Below are 20,814 nucleotides of genomic sequence, written 5' to 3'. Positions count from 1 at the left end.
AAATTTTTTTAGATAAAGAAATATTAAGAAATAGTGAGCAGTTTGAGATCATATATAGTAAGTCTGGAACTGCATGGCATAGAATGTCAATGTAGTAAAAGGTGGAAGAAAAACAGGTCTACTGGTTTACTAAGGAGGTTGTAACTGAACCAAGAGTTGGGAATTAAGGTACTGTTGAGTATCTGCTTGAGGTTAGGTTAGGTACTTTATATGGCATTTTCCTCAATCTACATTACCACTTCCATTAGGTAGATATTGTACACATATTAGAGGTAAGAAAACAGATTCAAGTAATTTCTCCAGAGTCACATCATTAGAAATGGTGCAATGAAGATTTGAACTATTCAATTTTATGTGAAGTCCATGCTCCTACTATACTCAACGTGGACAGTATAAGGTAAGGAGGGAAGATATTTTAGGTAGAAGAAACAATACAAATGAGAGGTCCAGGAGACACAATGAAGATGGTGTTTTCAAGTATTCAGGATATGTAAATGATAAACTATGAATTACTCTTTATTTGACTTAGAGCATTCTGTACATATGTTTTTAAAGTAAAGTTAGAAAAGACAGTTTGTAAAATTGGTTACATTTGGAAGGGTGGGACGGTTTTTGTTTTGTTTTGTTTTATAGTAAGTAAATCACCAAACATTAAACATTATGCAAGAAATGATTTTGGCATACCTATATAGAAGAGCAAATTAAGTTTAAATAATTTTAAAAGAATAGTGCCAATTGATTTGTTAAGGTGTTTCTTTTGTATGCCATCCCCACATCATTGTTTTCACACACTAATTCTGAGTCAAAATTAGAAATGACATTTAATCTAGCAAAATTATGTTTAGAAATTATTGCATTTAAAAGGTAAAGATATCATTGTCTTAAAAAACAGATGATCATTGTCTAAGCCAGATCCTGGAGTTATTGTTTTGTTACTTTTTAGTTGTCCCCCCATTGGCAGGCATCTCACTCCACATATCTAGTACCACTTATATCCATCCTCCTTGCTATTATATTAAGTTAGGTGCTTCCTCAATACCTTTTTAAAACCATAACAATACATGCATAGTTTTAAGAAACAAATAATCTGAAAGTTATAAATTGCATAACCACAGTTTTTGAAGGGTAAGAATGAGAGGTGTGTGTGTGATCTGGATGTATGTATTCCCTATTTTTTCAGGCATTCCCTTTCAATAGGTTAGCTTTTTTCTCATAATTATTTCCATATTTCCAAATTTTTAACACATATGTGTACTGCTGTCTCTTCAATCAATTTTTTTGCCATTATCTAATAATTTTTTTTTATCTAACATGAGGATTTTAGTTTTCTTACACTTAGCCCTCCCTCCAAGCATCTTTCACTGCAGTTATAGCTCAAATTTTGGTTAAATCATTAAATGTTTTTATTACGATGACCGTAATATTGTTCACTGATGAGCATAGTACTATGGTATTAATATGCTATGCATACATTGCCTTTTTGTCTTTTTTATATACTCAGAAATCTTTTTGTTTCATTTTTTAAAATTTGCTAAAAGTTATATTGTTTATTATAGTTGACTAAATTTGCTAAATTTCATTAAAGTCTATAGCCAAGTCTTCTCACACCCTTCTGTAGCTTCTTAATTCAATTTTCTATATGGTAAAACTCATCAGGTAGTCTAACACTTTGTGTGTGTGTGTGTGTGTGTGTGTGTGTGTGTGTGGTCTCCTGGAGACATTCCTCCTGGGAGTAATGTTCTCTTGTTCTACTCTGGCTGGTTGTTATCTAGACCCATTGAACAGCTATTATCCTGGGACTTTCCTTTGTCTTGGTATTGTGCTGAATGCTATGATTTCTGCATTCTGTATCTTCCTCCTTCCTAAGTCCCATATTTTGGTGGATTCTTCCTAAGAAAGGAAGAGTGAATAGGGGGTAATTTTCTGTGATCTTGGTGATCTTTATTTTTGATGAAAGAATATGTACCTCATGCTTGATGAAAATCTTGGCAGGGCACAGAATTCTAAATTGAAAATTATTTTTACTAATACTCCTGAAAACATTATTCTAACTTTCTTTCTGATTATAGGATAGTTTCTATGTCTAGCATTCACAAATCTCGTGATATATTCCTATAGTGTAGATTTTTTTCTTTTCAATCTGGACATTTATGTCCTTTAGAACTAAGAATTTCTTTTGTATTTTTCCTTTGATTACATCCCCTCCCCTTTTTTTCTATTAATTTTTTTGAAACTTCTTTTAGGTGACATTGATTAGTATATATATATTTTTTATCTTTTAAGTCCACTTATGGGACATTTATTCAACTTTGGCATTTGGGTTTTGGGGCTTTTCTTTTACTGAATTTTGGCTGTCTTTTTAATCTTTTTGTTTTCTGCATGTTATTTTTTATAATCTTATTTCTCTGAAAATGCTAATTACATTCTAATAACTTTTTTTGAATTCTGTACGATCTCTTTTTTTTTTTTTTTAAGATCTTTTAACCTGCGGGGCACCTGGGTGGCTCAGGAGATTAAGTGTCCGATTTCAGCTAAGATCAAGATCTCACGGTTCATTAGTTCAAGGCCCACATCAGGCTCTCTGCTGTCAGCATGAAGCCTGTTTCAGACCCTCTGTCCCGCTCTCTCTCTCTCTCAAAAAGATTTTAAAACATCTTTTAATCTGTTTTATTGTTTTGGTTTTTCACGTTGGAGGTTTAGTCCTATTTCTGGTGCTCATTGGCGTGTCCATATTTAACAATGAGGCACTAAAATGTTTCCTCGGAACTCTGAGTGCTTGGTCAGCACTTGTAGGTTGGTGGTACTAACAGTATGTTCTTTGGTTAGTTTCTCCAGGTGAGAAATGTCTAATCTTTCCTGGGATGGAATAAACCTCACCTTAAGTCCCCTGTTTTCATTCTAGCACCTCATTGCTGCTTTGCTGTGTGCCTAGTGTTTCTGAAGCTGGTTCGGTTTTTCTGGTAAAAATCTAACCTATTGCCTCTTGTTTTTAGTTTATCTCCGTTTTGTTAATGTAAAAGTTTATGAGTTTTTTTTTTTTTCAGATATAGTTAGGTAGTTAATAGGTATAATCATATTTTGTTAATAAAACTGAAACTCATTTTGATTGTTTTTGACTATTCTTTAAGTTTTTATTTAAATTCTAGTTAGTTAACATACAGTGTAATATTAGTTTCTGGTATACAACTTAGTGATTCAATACTTGAATACAACACCTAGTGCTCATCACAAGTGCCTTCCTTAATTCCCATTTCTTATTTCACCCATGTCCCCACCCACTTTCCCTCTGGTAGCTGTTTGTTTTCTATAGTTGAGAATCTGTTTCTTGGTTTGCGTCTCTCTCATTTTTCCCCTATGTTCATTGCTTTTGTTTCTGACATTCCACATCTAATTGAATCATATGGCATTTGTCTTTCTCTGACTTATTTTGTTTAGCATAATACTCTCTAGCTCCATCCATGCCATTGAAAATGGCAAGATTTCATTCATTTCATAGCTGAGTAATATTCCATTGTATCTATATATACCACCTCTTTTTTATCCATTCATCAGTCGATGGACATTTGGGCTGTTTCCCATAATTTTGTTATTGTAGAAAATGCTGCTATAAGCATAGGGGTGTATGTATCCCTTTGAATTAGTATTTTTGTATTCTTTGAATAAATACCTAGTAATGCAATTGCTGGCTCATTGGGTAGTTCTGTTTCCAACTTTCTGAGGAACCTCCATACTGTTTTCCAGAGTGGCTGCACCAGTTTGCATTCCCACCAGCAGTGCAAGAAGGTTCCCGTTTCTCCACATCCTCATCAACACCTATTGTTTCTTATTGTTGATTTTAGCCATTCTGACAAGTGTGATATCCCTTTGTAGTTTTCATTTGTATTTCCCTGATGATGAGGGATGTTGAGCATTTTTTCATGTGTCTGTTAGCCATCTGTAGATCTTCTTTGGAAAAGTGTCTATTCATGTCTTCTGCCCAGTTTTTAATTGGATTGTTTTTTGGGTGTCGAGTTTGATAAGTTCTTTATAGATTTCTGATACTAACCCTTTATCAGTTATGTTGTTTGCAAATATCTTCTCTCATTCCATAGGTTGCCTCTTAGTTTTGTTGTTTCCTTCACACTACAGAAGCTTTTATTTTGGTGAAGTCCCATAGTTTATTTTTGCTTTTGTGTCCCTTGCCTCAGGAGACATACCTAGTAAGAAGTCGTGACAGCTGATGTCAGAGAGGTTACTGCCTGTGTTCTCCTCTAGGATATTGATGGTTTCCTGTCTTACATTTAGGTCTTTAATCCATTTTGAATTTGTTTCTGTGTATGGTGTAAGAAAGTGGTCCAATTTCATTCCTTTGCATATTGCTGTCCAGTTTTCTCAACACCACTTGTTGAAGAGACTCTCTTTCATTGGATATTCTTCCCTGGATTTGATTACTGAAACTTTGATGTTTCAAGTTTTTCTTGGATTTGATTATTCTTTTTAAAAATATTTATTTATTTTTGAGAGAGAGAGAGATCAGGAGAGGGGCAGAGAGAGAGAGAGAGAGACAGAGGATCCAAACTAGGCTCTGTGCTGTCAGCACAGTGCCTGATGCGGGGCTTGAACTCACAAACCTGAGCCAAAGTCTGAAACTTAACCCACTGAGCCATCCAGGCAACCCTTGTATTTGATTATTCTTAACATTTATTGGCCACTACTGATGACTAATGTTACCTGTTACTTAGCCAGCTAGCTTAATTTTACTACTATAGATCTTAGAGATTGAACTGAGTTTCTTTTGCTATCATGTACTGACTGCAAATATCAATTCAGTAACTAATATTAGGATTACTAAAGTAGATCTTAAATATCATGCTATGCGTTGCAAAAAAAGTTACTCAAAAATATGTTTCTCTCCTTTTGACATTTAGATAATTCAAAAATGGCAGAACTCTTTATGGAATGTGAAGAAGAAGAGCTAGAACCATGGCAGAAGAAAGTAGAAGAAATTCTGGATGAAGACGATGATGAGCTGATCTTTGTTGGAGAGATATCAAGTTCAAAACCAGCCATTTCAAGTAAGCATTTATTTCAGTGAAGTAAAGTTTTATAGAAGATGCAATTTCTATTAGAAAAACCTGTGGGCTGTCTTATCTGTCCTTGTTATTCTGTAAGGAGTTGGAGCACACAGGTCAGTAAGAATTGGTAAGAATCAGAGGGAAGATGTGGTTGAGGACTTGAGTAAGGAAGAGAGAGGTTAAAATATCATTTGAAAAAAATGAAATGTTAACTAAGTTAACTAAAGGTTAAGATTACCTAACAGCATTGTAAGCCTTCTAAAGTTGGAAATCGTAAGTTTTAGTGGAGCTGAGTAGCCTATTCACCGGTTTTCTTTTTCTCCCTTAAGCCCAAATACATCTAGAAAAGAAAGCGTTGGGATGTTTTGCTTGAAATATCAGAATACTGGGTGGCTGGGTGGCTCAGTCGGTTAAGCATCCAACTTCAGCTCAGGTCATGACCTCATGGTTCATGAGTTTGAGCCTTGCATCGAGCTCTCTGCCGTCAGCACAGAGCCCTCTTTGACCTCTGTCCCCTCTCTGCCCCTTCTCTGCTCGTGCACTTTGTCTCTCAAAAATAAGTAAAACATTAAAAAATAAGGGTGCATAAGTGGCTCAGCTGGTTAAGCATCTGACTTTGGCTCAGGTCATGATCTCGTAGCTTGTGAGTTCAAGCTCCGCGATGGACTCTGTGCTGACAGCTCAGAGCCTGGAGCCTGCTATGGATTCTGTGTTTTTTGTCTCTCTCTGCCCCTCCCCGGCTCATGCTGTCTGTCTGTGTCTGTCTGTCTGTCTGTCTGTCTCTCTCTCTCTCTTTCAAAATAAATAAATAACATTTAATAAAATATCAGAATGTTAAATACGTTTGTGTTAGTCTCTGGGATGCTCACATACAGGCAACTGCCTTAACACAGTGTCATCTTGATTCACAGCTACAAAATGAACAGGCACTGCATGATTCTCCAGTCTCTTGTTTGTGTACCAACATGGGCTATAGTTTTTGGCCACACCCATCTTCTAGCAACTCTTGATTATATTCATGAAGGAAGGAGGGTCTGGTCTTTAGCCACTGTGCTTGGACAATGCAGGCAGTTAGCTTACTTAATTATCATGGCTTTTTAGTAGAACATGTCCAGTAATTTTGTGGATTGTTAGATTTCAGTTAGAATAATTAGTCTTGACGCTGTGATAATGTTATAGTGAAGTTGTTGATCATACTTGTTAAAATGTCCAATCAACAATGTGTAAAGTGCAGAGGAGCAACATAGAGAATTTCAAGGGAGAAAGAGGAAATAGATTCTTTTCCTTTATATTTACTTTTTTTAAGCCAGGAGAATTTTGCAAAGAATATAGCCAGCATACCAGTGTTCTCTTATTTACCATGGCAGTACATTATATTGTGGTTAAGACATGAGTTTTTAATTTTTTTTAAAGCCCAGTTCTTGCTTTTCTTGACTCCAAACTTGGTATAGCACTTCTATTCAGTTTTATCAGAGATAGAATAATTTAATTTAATTCTCAATATAATTTCCTGTAGCAAATTGAGAAGTGCCAAGTGGAATGCCACTTCAGTTATAAACTGAAGTAAGTATGTTGGCATGTTGGTTGCTGACAGTGGAACAGAATATTAGAATTATTTCCTAGTTGTTGTGATTATTTTTATCCTGAACTATTACGATATTTCAAAATTATTATTCAAATAATTCTATTGAAATCATGGTAGTTCAAGTCGGATTTATATCAATTGTAGATAACTTAACAGTAGTCAACTAAAATAGTATGTATTAGTTTTAAGTAATTCTATCTAGAATAATGTGTATTAGTTTTTAAAAAAAATTTTTTTTCAACGTTTATTTATTTTTGGGACAGAGAGAGACAGAGCATGAATGGGGGAGGGGCAGAGAGAGAGGGAGACACAGAATCGGAAACAGGCTCCAGGCTCTGAGTCATCAGCCCAGAGCCCGACGCGGGGCTCGAACTCACGGACCGCGAGATCGTGACCTGGCTGAAGTCGGACGCTTAACCAACTGCGCCACCCAGGCGCCCCAATGTGTATTAGTTTTAAGTAATTCTATCAAAAAGAAAGTTGACCTCAGTGAAATTTCTCTTCTAAATGAACTCGGAATTTAAATGAATTTATTGATGTTTAATTTTTGAGCCAAAAAATATTTTTGGCATATGGACCATGAGCTAAATATTGATATAGAACCATCATAAAGTTAGGGGTAGCGGTAAAAAGTTGTGTTTGATAGATTACAGTCACCAAAAAGTACTGTAGGATTGACTCTTTAATGGTTTGAGTAAATACCTACCTTAATTTATGAATGAAAACAGTATCAAGTTGTTTGAGCAGATTTTTCTCCCAGAAGACTTCTGTGGTGCCTAGTCTTAGAGAACTGAATTTCCGTTTTCTTAAAACAGCCCTACTTTTGTGTGACCCTTTACTTTACAGAATTATTCTATGAAATCTAGCTCTTTTCCCCTAGGAGGGGAAAAAGGAAATATTTTGAGGTTTTATGTGATTTTTAAAATTTTTTGGGGGCGACTGGGTGGCGCAGTCGGTTAAGCGTCCGACTTCAGCCAGGTCACGATCTCGCAGTCCGTGAGTTCGAGCCCCGCGTCAGGCTCTGGGCTGATGGCTCGGAGCCTGGAGCCTGTTTCCGATTCTGTGTCTCCCTCTCTCTCTGCCCCTCCCCCATTCATGCTCTGTCTCTCTCTGTCCCCAAAATAAATTAAAAAAAAAAAAAAAGTTGAGAAAAAAAATTTTTTGTACCTTTTCCTGATTAGCAATTTTAAGCAAATGTCTGCTCTTCCAAAATTGTATTTGATTCAATAACCTAGAAGTTATGGGTTTGCACGGGTATAGGAGTGAACAATCTTTAAAAATTTTTTTTTTTACCTTTTATTTATTTTTGAGAGAGAGAAAGAGAGAGAGCAAATAGGGAAGAGGCAGAGAGAGAGGGAGACACAGAATCCGAAGCAGGCTCCAGGCTCTGAGCTGTCAGCACAGAGCCCAATGCGGGGCTCAAACCCACAAACTGTGAGATCATGACCTGAGCCAAAGTCAGACACTTAACCCACTGAGCCACCCAGGCGCCCCAGGAGTGAACAGTCTTAAACTGATTCAGAGGGTCATGTCAGGCTCAGATTGACTTTTGGTATAATAGTAGGTTTAAGACACTCTGGTAAATTCTAGGTTAAGTTTAGTCTGTGGTCTTCAGTAGTGTCCCCTTCAGAACTCAAGAGCAGTGGCACAGATAATCTAATCAGCTTGCCCATAATGAAACTTTCAGGCTTTGGGGTATATACTTAAATTATTAGTTGTAGGGGCGCCTGGGTGGCGCAGTCAGTTAAGCGTCCGTCTTCAGCCAGGTCACGATCTCGCGGTCCGGGAGTTCGAGCCCCGCATCAGGCTCTGGGCTGATGGCTTGGAGCCTGGAGCCTGTTTCTGATTCTGTGTCTCCCTCTCTCTCTGCCCCTCCCCAGTTCATGCTCTGTCTCTCTCTGTCCCAAAAATAAATAAAAACGTTGAAAAAAAATTATTAGTTGTATATGGATATATTGGGAAATTTTTTTCTGTTATCTTAATATATATTTAATTCTACTTGTAGATATTTTGAACAGAGGTAACCCCGGCTCATCTTCAAAGGGAATAAAGAATGAGACACTCACTCAAGGTATGGTATTATTGTACTGATTTTAACTCTAAAGTGAAATATTTTGATAAAATTGGTTGTGTGGAACAATATTCAATATACTGTGTAATTTTAAAATGCAGGTGTTACTGATACATTCAAGCCTACAAGTCAACACTACAAAGATCCAACATCAAATCCGGTGGCTGCCTTGCCTAGATTTCATCCTGAATCTAAATCTTCACAAAGCCCTGTTATTGTTCAGAACGTGTCTAAACCTGTAAGTGTTTCTGAAACTACACAATTAGCTCAGGGACACATTGGATAGTATAATATCCAGTTAGAATTGTGGACTATCATAGCTAGTCACCATTCCATTAGAAGCATAATCGCAATCAGAGAATGTCAATATCTTTATGATAGCTCAATCAGTACCCAAAGTGATAACTGTAGGAACTAGCCAACTTGTCAATATCAGGTAATATGCTTAAATAGGTAGAATATTGGGGCGCCTGGGTGGCGCAGTCGGTTAAGCGTCCGACTTCAGCCAGGTCACGATCTCGCGGTCCGGGAGTTCGAGCCCCTCGTCGGGCTCTGGGCTGATGGCTCAGAGCCTGGAGCCTGTTTCCGATTCTGTGTCTCCCTCTCTCTCTGCCCCTCCCCTGTTCATGCTCTGTCTCTCTCTGTCCCAAAAATAAATTTAAAAAAACGTTGAAAAAAAAAATTTAAATAAAAAAAAAAAAGGTAGAATATTGAAAACTATGCTATCTAAAGGTGAGTAAAAAAGATCAGTAATGATTGTTGCATACTGGCAAAATTCTTAAGACTAATTGAACCAAGTATTCTTATTTGGGAAATTGTTCTGAGGTCATTGTTCCTGTTTATTCTGAAAACATACTTTCATGGCTTAGCTTTTATTTTTTTAAAGTTTATTTATTTTGAGAGAGAGCGCATGTGTATGCAGGGAAGGGAGAGGGAGAGGGAGAATCCCAAGCAGGCTCCACACTCAACGGAGAGCCTGACATGGGGCTCAATCTCAAGACCACGAGCTGATATCAAGAGTTGGATGCTTAACAGACTGAACCACCCAGGTGCCCCTTTGTGGCTTAGCTTTTAAAACTTTTAACAGATATAATAGTTAATGGCAATATTTAAGGTTTGTTATTATGGGTCCTTATTCTAAATGCTGTATGTAAATTAATTTCATTTAATTCTTACGATTTCTCTATGAAGTAGGCATGATTATTATCCCCATGTTATACTTGAGGAAACTGAGACTCAGGCTAAATAATTCACTCAAGGCCATATAGCTGGTAAATAGATTATGGATATGGGATTTCAATCCAGGTTAACCCAGAGGTGTTTTGGTTTTGTTTCTTGTTTTTTGGGGGGTTTTTTTTTAAAGCTTAAAAAAATTTTTTTTTCATGTTTATTTATTTTGAGAGAGAGAGAGAGAGAGAGAGAGAGAGAGAGAGAGAGAGAATCCCAAGCAGGTTCTGTGCCATCAGCACAGGGCCTAATGCGGTGCTCGATCCCACGAACCATGAGATCATGACCTGAGCTGACATCAAGAGTCGGATGCTTAGCCTACTCAGCCACCCGGGATCCCCTAGCCCAGAGGTTTTAAAATATGCACGTACACACATCCATCCATACATTTAGCATTGCTATACATAGAAACATTGCTTTAGAGCAGTGTTATAGTCCGCATACCATTGGCATTCCCCGAGACCCTTTCAGGGGTTTGTGAAGTTAAAACTGTTGTGATAATTACACTGAGACGTTTCCTCTTTTCACTGTCAGCATTTGTACTGATGATGCAAAAGCAATGGAGGATAAAACTGTTGGTGCCTTACTATGAGTCAAGGCAGTGGCACCAATTGGGTGCTAGTAGTTTTTGTATTAGTGACCACCAAACACTCACAGAAAAATTTCACTTTCACTTAAGAATAACCTTGAAGATGTAATAAATTACTAATTTTATTTTTTTAATTAAAAAAAAGTTTTTAACGCTTATTTATTTTTTTGAGACAGAGAGAGACAGACCATGAATGGGGGAGGGTCAGAGAGAGAGGGAGACACAGAATCCAAAACAGGCTCCAGGCTCCGAGCTGTTGGCACAGAGCCTGATGCGGAGCTCAAACTCACAGACTGTGAGATCACGACCTGGGCCGGAGTTGGACGCTCAACTGACTGAGCCACCCAGGTGCCCCTTAAATTACTAATTTTATTAACTCTCAGTCCTTGAATACACTTCTTTTGAAATACTGTGTGTGATGAAATAGGTAGTATGCATAAATGATTTCTGTATCTACAGTATAAAGGTTTTCTTGAGGAAAACCACTTGAATTGTAAGTTGAACTAGCTGCTTTTTTTTTTAATCCAAAGACATTTTTGTTTGAAAGGATGATCGGCAAAGGACCATGTATTAATTATTGCTGCATAACAATAGGATCACAAACTTAGCAGTTTAAAGCAATATGCAGTTATTATCTCATGGTTTCTGTTAGGAGTCAAGGCATGGCTTTGCTGGGTCCTCTGCTTCAAGGTCTCACAAGGCTGCAGTCAAGGTCAGCCAGAGCTACCATACCATTTAATATTGCTTCCAAACTCACATGGTCATTGGCAGTATCCAGTTCTTTGTGGGTCATCAGACTGAAGGCATCTGTTTCTTGCTGCTGTTGGCCAGAGACTGCCCTCAGTTCCTTGCTATGTAAGCCTTCCTAACATGATTGGTTGCTACCTCAAAGACAGCAAGGGAAAGTGAGTCCTTAGCAAGACGAGCTATATACCATAATCATGTACATTCTATCACATTTGCCATACTCTGTTGGTTAGAAACAATCACAGGCCCAATCCACACTCAAGGGGAGATAACACAGGGTGTAAATATTAGGAGGGAGTCATGGGGGCCACCATTAGAATTGCCGACACAGTTTTTCAGTCCTCAAAAATGTACAAAGTGTGCCTGTCACAGAAAAAAAAAAAAACCTGATAGTATTCTTGCCAATGATAAGATTTGAGCTTTCAGGCAAAAATTAGATTTTTGTGGGGGCATCTGGCTGACTCAGTTAGAGGAGCATCTGACTCTTGATTTCAGAGTTGTGAGTTCAAGACCCATGTTGGGGGCTTTAAATAAAACTTCTTTAAAAAATAGATTTTGGGGGCACCTGAGTGGCTCGGTTGGTTAAGGGTCCGACTCTTGATTTCGGCTCAGGTCATGATCTCACAGTTAGTGAGATTGAGCCCCATGTTGGGCTTCGTGCTGACAGCGCAGGGTCTGCTTGGGATTTTCTCTCTCCCTCTTTCTCTCTCTCCTTCTTTCTCTGCCCCTCCCCTGCTTGTGTGCACACATACACACTCTCTCTCTTAAAAAATTAAATTTTAAAAGATAGATTTTTGGAAAACTTGTCTCTGCATTCTGAAACAATTATCAATAATAATATGAGTTCTGGAGTAGTAGTTCAAAAAACCTGAATTGAAAATGAGAGAGACTTGGGGCTCCTGGCTGGCTTAGTCAGGGTAGTGAATTTTAGCCCCACTTGGGGTATAGAGCTTACTTAAATCAAACTGTATAAGAAAAACAAAGAAAAGAAAATGAGGGGCTTGAGTGCTAATTCTAGCTAGAGCATTGTCACAACCTCAGTGGCCCTCATTTTCTTCATTTCTAAAATAAGAATATTTACCCAAACTACTGGCTCTCAAACTTGGATCCTCTAAGCATCCACAGGATGTTTTTCTTTTTAATTAAAAAAAATTTTTTAAATTTACATCCAAATTAGGTAGCATATAGTGCAACAATGATTTCAGGAGTAGATTTCTTAATGCCCCTTACCCATTTAGCCCATACCCCCTCCCACCAACCCCTCCAGTAACCCTCTGTTTGTTCTCCATATTTAAGAGTCTCTTATGTTTTGTCCCCCTCCCTGTTTTAATATTATTTTGCTTCCCTTCCCTTATGTTCATCTGTTCTGTGTCTTAAAGTCCTCATATGAGTGAAGTCATGATATTTGTCTTTTTCTCTGACTAATTTCGCTTAGCATAATACCGTCTAGTTCCATCCACATAGTTGCAAATGGCAAGATTTCATTCATTTTGATTGCCTAGTAACACTCCATTGTATATATATACCACATCTTTTTTATCACAGGCTGTTTTTAATAAAAAGTTAATAGGTGTTCTTGATAATGGTAGGCTGCCAAAAATGTAAAAATTATTTTAGCTGGAATCAGACTAATTCAGTGGTTTCTCATGCTATCATAAGCTGTTTGGCATTTAGGGGAAAAAAAGCAAAAAGGAATATAATCATTTACATGGAGATAGATGAAAATCATTCCTACCTTTGACCTAGGGAAAAAGAATAATGGAGTGGGTGGTATCTTTCATATTAAAAAAAATAGAAACTAGAGCTTACTCAGATTCAGAATTTTTTGTTTCTGTGGGTATGGTTGTTTAATCAAAGTTCCTCAGTTTCCCAATCCTAAGGAGCTTTTAGAAAACAGTTTTGTTTTTTTTTTTTGTCATTTGATCTGGGGTGAGGCCTGGGCATGATAGATTTTTTTTTTTTAACTCTCCAGGTGATTCTAATGTGAGCAAGGATGGAGAATGACAGATATATATTTTCAAATCAATTGAGAATCCTATGTAAGGGAATTTTCTCTGAAAACGTTAAGCTTCATTCTTCTCTTACCACAACAGCTCTTTAGGGCAGTCTAGAAGATAATTTTATATGTGTGTGTGTGTGTGTGTGTGTGTGTTTCATAAAAGTTTATGAAACAAAATAATTATAACTTTTTACAGGATTTTACAAAGAATTTATCACAAGTTGAATCGGATGATTCTTCAGATTTACTGTTTGACTTGACCCAGGATACAATTCCACTGTCCCAGGAGGGATCAACAATTTATATAGAAGGTTTGGCTTAGCACATTTTATGAATATAATAAAAAGAAACTTCATGAATTTACATGTGGATTGAATTTCTATTTTGAAACCCATACCTTCATGTTAAGTTTTCCATATACCATAAGATAGAAGCTAATAATCCCTGACTGCCTTTCTTGTGTGATTTCTTGTGTATAAATTTGAATTTAATAGTAGAATATTGTATTTCTTTCTATTAAGTTAGCTAACATGTATTTTTTTTAGCTCATTCTCACTTGGAACCAGCCATGGCCTGAAAAATCTTAATATAATTTCTGTGAGTCAAGAAAGTACCCTGATGTCCTAATACTATCATTTAAAAAAAAAAAGTATTAATCATTTGGAAGGCCATTAGTATGAGAAAAAGCACATGGTTATAGTTGATTTTTTAAATAGGCTAGTGTCTTTCTTTCCAAATAAATCATGTTGATGTGATAGTTAAATATGATTATAGAGTATTATTATAAAAAGGCAGTCTTTAAAAAAATGGTTATTTGCACATAGTAAGTACCTAGTAAATATCCATTGAAGGAATAATGAAAATTTTCAATTGAAGTATTACAGTTCTTTGATTGTGTACCATAACAAGTTCTTCATTAACTTGAAATAAATTAGTATGCCATGAATTTTATTTAGTTAAAAATTCCCTTATAATCATCGCAATTGCTATTTGTATATTAGTAAATTTGTTATATTTCACTAAATGGAGGTATGTAAAGATTTTTTTAATATTTAAATTGTTTCCTAACAAATTCATGCACATTTATCAAACCAAAATAGAAAAAAACTTCTATAGTAATATGTGTGCAAAAATATTTTTCCCATTTTGATAATACTTGGTTTATTTGCCAATCTAGGGTCACTTATCTAAGTTAGTAAAATAACCAAGAACCAAAATAAATGAGAAGGTAAAATAGTTGTCTGAAGTCTGATTTTATAAAGCACATGGTCTTTATTCATAGAAAATGTCTGAAATCTTGAAGCTTCTAGGGGGTAACAACAGTGACACCTAATCCTCTTGTAAATTGTTATACTATAGGGAGTGGAACTTTGCCTTGATGGTAAATGGGGTTATAGTTGATTAGCAAAGTATAGGTTTGAGCCTGTATTCTAAAGGTTTTTGTGGCCTTTATCATGTCATATCTTTATGTTTCAGATTTCTCATTTCATTGAAATATATACTTTTATTTTTGTCAGATAATACATTCATTCTCCAGACCTGAAGTCAGCCATTTGGAGATATAACTTTAATTCTTGCTCTACTTATCTCAGAGCTTTTTTGAGGCTCAAATGAGATAAGTGAGAAATGATAAATGCATTAAAGCTTTAAAGGACTTGACAGTAAACAGTTGTTAGAATGATAATTGCTAATGATAATATGTATTATGTGTTCAGAAGCCTGATTAATGGACTCCTGTCTAGAATAATCATAGAAAGTCCTTGGAGAAGGTTGGATTTAACTTGATTTTGGAAGAATGAGAATAGGATTTTTATTGGCACTGTTGAAGATAGTGAATGGCACAAGCCAAAGACAGTAGAAATAAACAGCTTAAGGGGTTAGAATTTAAAACTATTGAGCTCAGAGTGATTTTATTTAACTTGGGAATTTACTCATGCTTTAAAAAATTATATATGAAACAGTCTATATTGATTGTACAGCCTGCTGGATAATCAGTTGCCAAAATAACAGCCATCATTGGTTGTTCAAGTAACCTAAGTATCTGAGAAGAATGTTAGTGATTACACAGAAATTGATCCCAAGTGCCTGCAGTATAGCTGTCAGTAAGCATGTGCTTGAAGATGGAAAAAATCATTTCTATGTTATCTTAAAGAATGAAGCACATATTTGACAGTGGAGCCCACTAATACAATACTCTCATTTTCCTGTTATTTGTCTGTTCTACTGCTTCTCCTATTACTGTACAGTTGGGAGCATTAAAATAGGATGTGCAGTTTTAGAATCTTTATCACAAAGTACAATTGTGTGTTATTTTCTAGAGGACTTCTGCTGGGTCTGGTTATAGCCTAAATAGCCCCACTTCTCTTGAAAATACCCTGAATTACATGATTCTTTGGCCTTTAAGGTGATGGTTTTCAAACTCAAAACTGTCTTTAGTAATGAAATGTCCTCTCAAACAAAATTTTATGTAAAAGTCTAATTTCTTTAAAAAGGTAAAAGGAGAGTTTTTCTAAATGATTTGCCTACTATATTCCCTAAGACAAAACCATTAGCCTCAGGGGAATACAGTTTGAAAGCCATCATACTTTTTTAAGTTTTTCCATATGAATGTGTGAGGTATTATCATTCAGGATTAGTTGTTCGCACTTTGTTCATGGGTTTAAATTACTTGCTTATTCCCTATCAGGTTGTTAATAAGTAGAAAAAGAACTTTTTATGAGTATCTTAAAGGTTTTCTCTAAATTTTTAAAATAAAAGTTGTTTTTGTTTACAAGCCCAAAGGTATTTAAGCATCTGAAGGTAAATCTGTTTATGGGAACTGAGCTTAGAATGTTCCCTGTGCTTCAACTTTTTTTTTTTTTTTTTTTTTTGCTGGGGATTTTTTTGGTCTGCCTTCTTTTATGTTACCTATTTATATATATTTCTTTATGTGGAAGTATTTTTAGAATTTTCTTGCATACAAAGTTTATTTCATGAATTGTTCAAATGTATGTAGTTCATAATAACTATTTGTACAATTTCTATCTTGATCATATAAGTTTTGATCATTCTGTATTGTCATTTGTATGCTATAATTCATTTATATTATCTTTAATTTAGCTTCAAAGTATTTTTACTTAAATTTAAATGTAAAGCCATTTTAGTAGCATTTGTAAGCAATGGTCTATATTAAAGTATTTACACATATTTTCCCCACTACTTAAATCATTGTAGGTATAGATGAAACTCTGCCTATAATAAAACGTTCTTCTACTTCTAAAGTAAACAGTGTTAATCCAAAAAAGCCAAAGACCAGTGAAAGTGGTTCTGACATAAGTCCTTGTGCTTCGTTGTCCTTAACTAACTCTCCTTCAGTGGCATCTTCCCATGTTATGATATCAAAAGGTAAATATGAATCTAGCATGTGAAATAGAAATTATATTACTTATACATAAATTTTAGACATTCTAATGAATTTTTAAACTTTTATTACTGGTTGTTTCACGTTTAAAAAAGAATTTGAGTCACAAAAGTCCTTAATCTATTTTAGGTACAAATACCTCATCACCTCACTATAAAACTGGAGCGCCTTTTCTAAGATCTTGTCCGAGGTGCAATGTAAAGTTTAATCTTTTGGATCCCTTGAAATATCACATGAAGGTAAAATTTTTTCAAAATTTGAATTTTAAAAATACTGGCAAATCTCTGAAAACATTAAGGATCAGTCCATTGTAAATGCTCATTTGTCCGGGTATTTAGATAAGGAATCTTCTCATTGATATTTTCATATAACTTAAGTAAAAATTGATATTCATGATGATTGTCTTTATACAAGATTTAAGAATCTTTCCCAATCATGAAATTTTAAATTTAGCTTATGTGTACTATAGTATATGCATATTGTATTTTACAGGGGGCATTAGAGGATACCAAGTAATCCTTCATTAATTTTATTAAATGTGATAATAGCTTTATCAGCCATAAAATTATCAATAAAAATATCCATTTTCTGGAGCTGGATGATGAAGTAAGGTGAAATTGACAGTGTTTGGGAATTGCTTTAAAACTAAGGATGCTAGGGGCGCCTGGGTGGCGCAGTCGGTTAAGCGGCCAACTTCAGCCAGGTCACGATCTCGCGGTCCGCGAGTTCGAGCCCCGCATCGGGCTCTGGGCTGATGGCTCAGAGCCTGGAGCCTGTTTCCGATTCTGTGTCTCCCTCTCTCTCTGCCCCTCCCCCGTTCATGCTGTGTCTCTCTCTGTCCCAAAAATAAATAAACGTTGAAAAAAAAAAAGAGTAAAAAAAAAAAAAAACTAAGGATGCTAGACCAAAGCTTTAGATGTTGCTTTTTCTAAGAGATCTAAGAGATGTGATTGTCATTGATCTCTCTCTGAGGCTTTAGAATATATGAATACATTAAACACAGTGTGTAGTACTTTAAGAAATAGAATAGTCCCAAGTGAGGAGGAGATCTTCCCTACCTCTGACCCCTTTATTATTTTTTTAATGTTTATTTTTGAGAGAGAGAGAGAGCTGGGGAGGGGCAGAGAGTGAGACAGAGGATCTGAAGCAGGCTCTGCAGTGTTAACGCAGAGCTGGATGTGGGTGGGACTTGAAATCATGAACCGTGAGATCATGACCTGAGCTGAAGTCGGATGCTTAACCGACTGAGCCATCCAGGCACCCTCCTCCAATCTTTTTAAAGTATTATATCTAGAAGACTGTAAAAAGTCCAGTGTTTCTTTTAGCGACAGCCCTTAGAATGTTTGCAGGTATTGGACCTTTCCAGGTGAATCATTTATTTCTCAGATCTTAACATTTCTTTCTCTTCATTTCTGGCATTTTTTTTTTAATTTAAAAGTTTTTTAAGATTTATTTGTTTTTGAGAGAGTGCAAGCGGGAAAGAGACAGGGGGACAGACGATCTGAAGTGGGCTCTGAGCTGACAGCAGCGAGCTCAATGCAGGGCTCGAATTCACGAGCTGTGAGATCATGACCTAAGCCAAAGTTGGATGCACAACTGACTGAGCAACCCAGGTGCCCCTCGTTTCTAGCATTTTACCACTTGCAGGACAAATGTCTATGGCAAATCTCATTTGCAAAACCATTTGCCCCTACCTATGAAATGGTTCATGGGTGGAGGAATCCTCTCCTGCTCCTGGATGGCCTCCAATCGAATTGCTTTATTCAATCCCATTGCTTTATTCAATCCCAAATGGTTCCCAGATAAGTTAGTCCCATGCGCCACAGCTACCAAGTCACGCAGGGGCTGCAGCCTTTGTCTGATAGGGCCCGCCGGGCCCTGGGCCGAGGCACCCTTAGCCAGCACTCACACATGGTGCTTGAATCTCTGTACATACTGTATTTTAACTTCTAATGAAAATAATGTATTGATCAGAATATTTTATAGACTAGGTCATGCCATTCTTCAAACCTCTTGTAAAGCAGACATTTTGTTAGGTGCTTGATCTTTCATGGTACTTGAAAATTCTTTAATGTTATTTTCTTTGGTGATATACGTGTGTCACGTTACTCAATGAAAATCTTAGTCTTGCATTTTAGTGTTTATTCATCGGGCAGAAACTAATGGTAGAACATTTCATAAGTAATGCATGTTACTAATTGTTACAGGTTAATTCTAGCTTTATGTTGGTGTAGGAAGCCCTTGAAATTAGGTTTTAGGTAATTTTCTTTTTAAAAAAATGTTCATGTATTTTGAGAAGGGGAAAGAGAGAGTGGAGGAGGGGCAGAGAGATGGGGTGGGGGTGGGGAGAAAGAATCCCAAGTAGGCTCTATGCCCAATGTGAAGCCCGTCCCAGGGCTTAGTCTCATGACCATGAGACCATGACCTGAGCTGAAATCAAGAGTCAGATGCTTAACCGACTGAGCCGCCTATATTGCAGTGTTCTGTGTTGTCTGTGGAAAGAGAGTCTGTAGTCTTGTATGCCCAATATAAATGGCAGGCAGGGGGAAAGGAGGCAAGAAAAAAGGCCATGTAGATTATATTTAGGAAAGACGGGATGAGAAGAGTGCAAGGCAAAGAAGCAACTTAGGAAAAGTTATTGCTTGCTGTTTCAAAGATTGGCAAATTTTTCACTGAAATTCAACATTTTATAAAAAATGTAGGAAGAAGTGTCCTAAAATTCCAAGTACAATCTTTTTTTTAGTTTTTTAACGTTTATTTATTTTTGAGAGACAGAGAGTAGGGGAGGGGCAGAGAGAGAGGGAGACACAGAATCTGAAACAGGTTCTAGGCTCTGAGCTGTCAGCAGATCCCAGTGCAGGGCTTGAACTCATGAACCATGAATCATGACCTGAGCCGAAGTCAGATTCTCAACCTACTGAGCCACCCAGGTGCCACTCCAAGTGCAGTCTTTATTCTTGGGCAAAACTGTATTTGAATATTGAATATTTGAATATTGGAAATATGATTATTTCCACCTCCCTGAGTGTGATTCCCGTTAACTGAACTTTGGGTTTTGGTTTTATATAAGAATTAGCTTTTACCAGCATTTTCAATTTTCCTATCTATGTAATATAGAGATACACTTTTTTAGTTATCCTTGGTTTATTTAATTGGGGGTGGGTGGGTAATATAGTCACGTGATTCAAAAAGTGTAAGAAGGTAGATAGTCATCATCCCTTACCATCAAGGAAATGCAAATTAGAACTAGAGTGAGATATAACCTCACACCTGCCAGAATGGCTAAAGTCAGCAACAGGTGTTGGCAAGGATGTGGAGAAAAGGGAACTCTCTTGCACTGTTGGTAGGAATGAAAACTGATGCAGCCTCTGTGGTAAATAGTATGGAGGTTCCTCAGAAAGTTAAAAATAGAAGTACCCTATGATCCAGCAATCACACTACTGGGTATTTACCCAAAGAATACAAAAATACTAATTCAGAGAGGCACATGCACCTCTATGTTTATAACAGTATTATTTACAGTAGCCAAGATATGGAAGCAGCCCAAGTGTCTATTAATAGATGAGTGGGTAAAGAAGATGTGGTATATATACACAATGGAATATTATTCAGTCATAAAAAATGAAATCTTGCCATTTGCAGTGACATGGATGGAGCTAGAGAGTATAATGCTAAGCAAAATAAGTCAGAGAAAGACAAATTCCATATAGTTTCACTTACATGTGGTATTTAAAAAACAAAACAAATGAGCAAAGGGAAAAAAAGAGAGAGGCAAACCAAGAAACAGACTCTTAATTATAGAGAACAAACTGATACCTACCAGAGGTGAGGATGGGTCAAATAGGTGATGGAGATTAAGGAATGCACTTGTTCTGAGGAGTACCAGGTGTTGTATGTAAGTGTTGAATCACTGTATTTTACCCTGAAACTAATATAACACTGTATGTTAACTAACTTGGATTAAAATAAAAACTTAAATAAAAAAGAACGTATACAGTGAAGAATCCCATCCTGTCTCCTATTTGCCTGGTTCCCAGTATGAGTTGCAAACGAAATAATTTTTTTAATGTTTTGTTTACTTTTGAGGGGTGGGAGGGGCAGAGAGAGAGAGAGAGAGAGAGAGAGAGAGAGAAGGAGGGAAG

General features: G+C 36.5%; 1 protein-coding gene across 7 annotated transcripts in view; it reads left to right on the top strand.

Moving 5' to 3' along the window:
* ZNF280C (zinc finger protein 280C) overlaps nt 1-20,814 on the top strand; it is an 82,363-nt gene that overhangs the window by 9,284 nt on the left and 52,265 nt on the right. For all 7 annotated transcript variants that reach the window (XR_007148989.1, XR_007148988.1, XR_007148992.1 and 4 more), the window contains exons 4-9: nt 4,908-5,054; nt 8,645-8,710; nt 8,812-8,948; nt 13,469-13,583; nt 16,486-16,656; nt 16,802-16,911. Coding sequence is in view for 1 of the 7 variants with exons in the window: in XM_047844303.1 (XP_047700259.1) it covers nt 4,908-5,054; nt 8,645-8,710; nt 8,812-8,948; nt 13,469-13,583; nt 16,486-16,656; nt 16,802-16,911 (746 nt within the window). In the remaining 6 variants the exon portion in view is untranslated. The remainder of the gene's footprint in view (nt 1-4,907; nt 5,055-8,644; nt 8,711-8,811; nt 8,949-13,468; nt 13,584-16,485; nt 16,657-16,801; nt 16,912-20,814) is intronic.

This window comes from Prionailurus viverrinus, chromosome X (assembly GCF_022837055.1).
Source record: "Prionailurus viverrinus isolate Anna chromosome X, UM_Priviv_1.0, whole genome shotgun sequence".
In the NCBI taxonomy this organism is placed as follows: Eukaryota; Metazoa; Chordata; class Mammalia; order Carnivora; family Felidae; genus Prionailurus; species Prionailurus viverrinus.
This window is presented reverse-complemented; position numbering and strand designations above follow the sequence as displayed.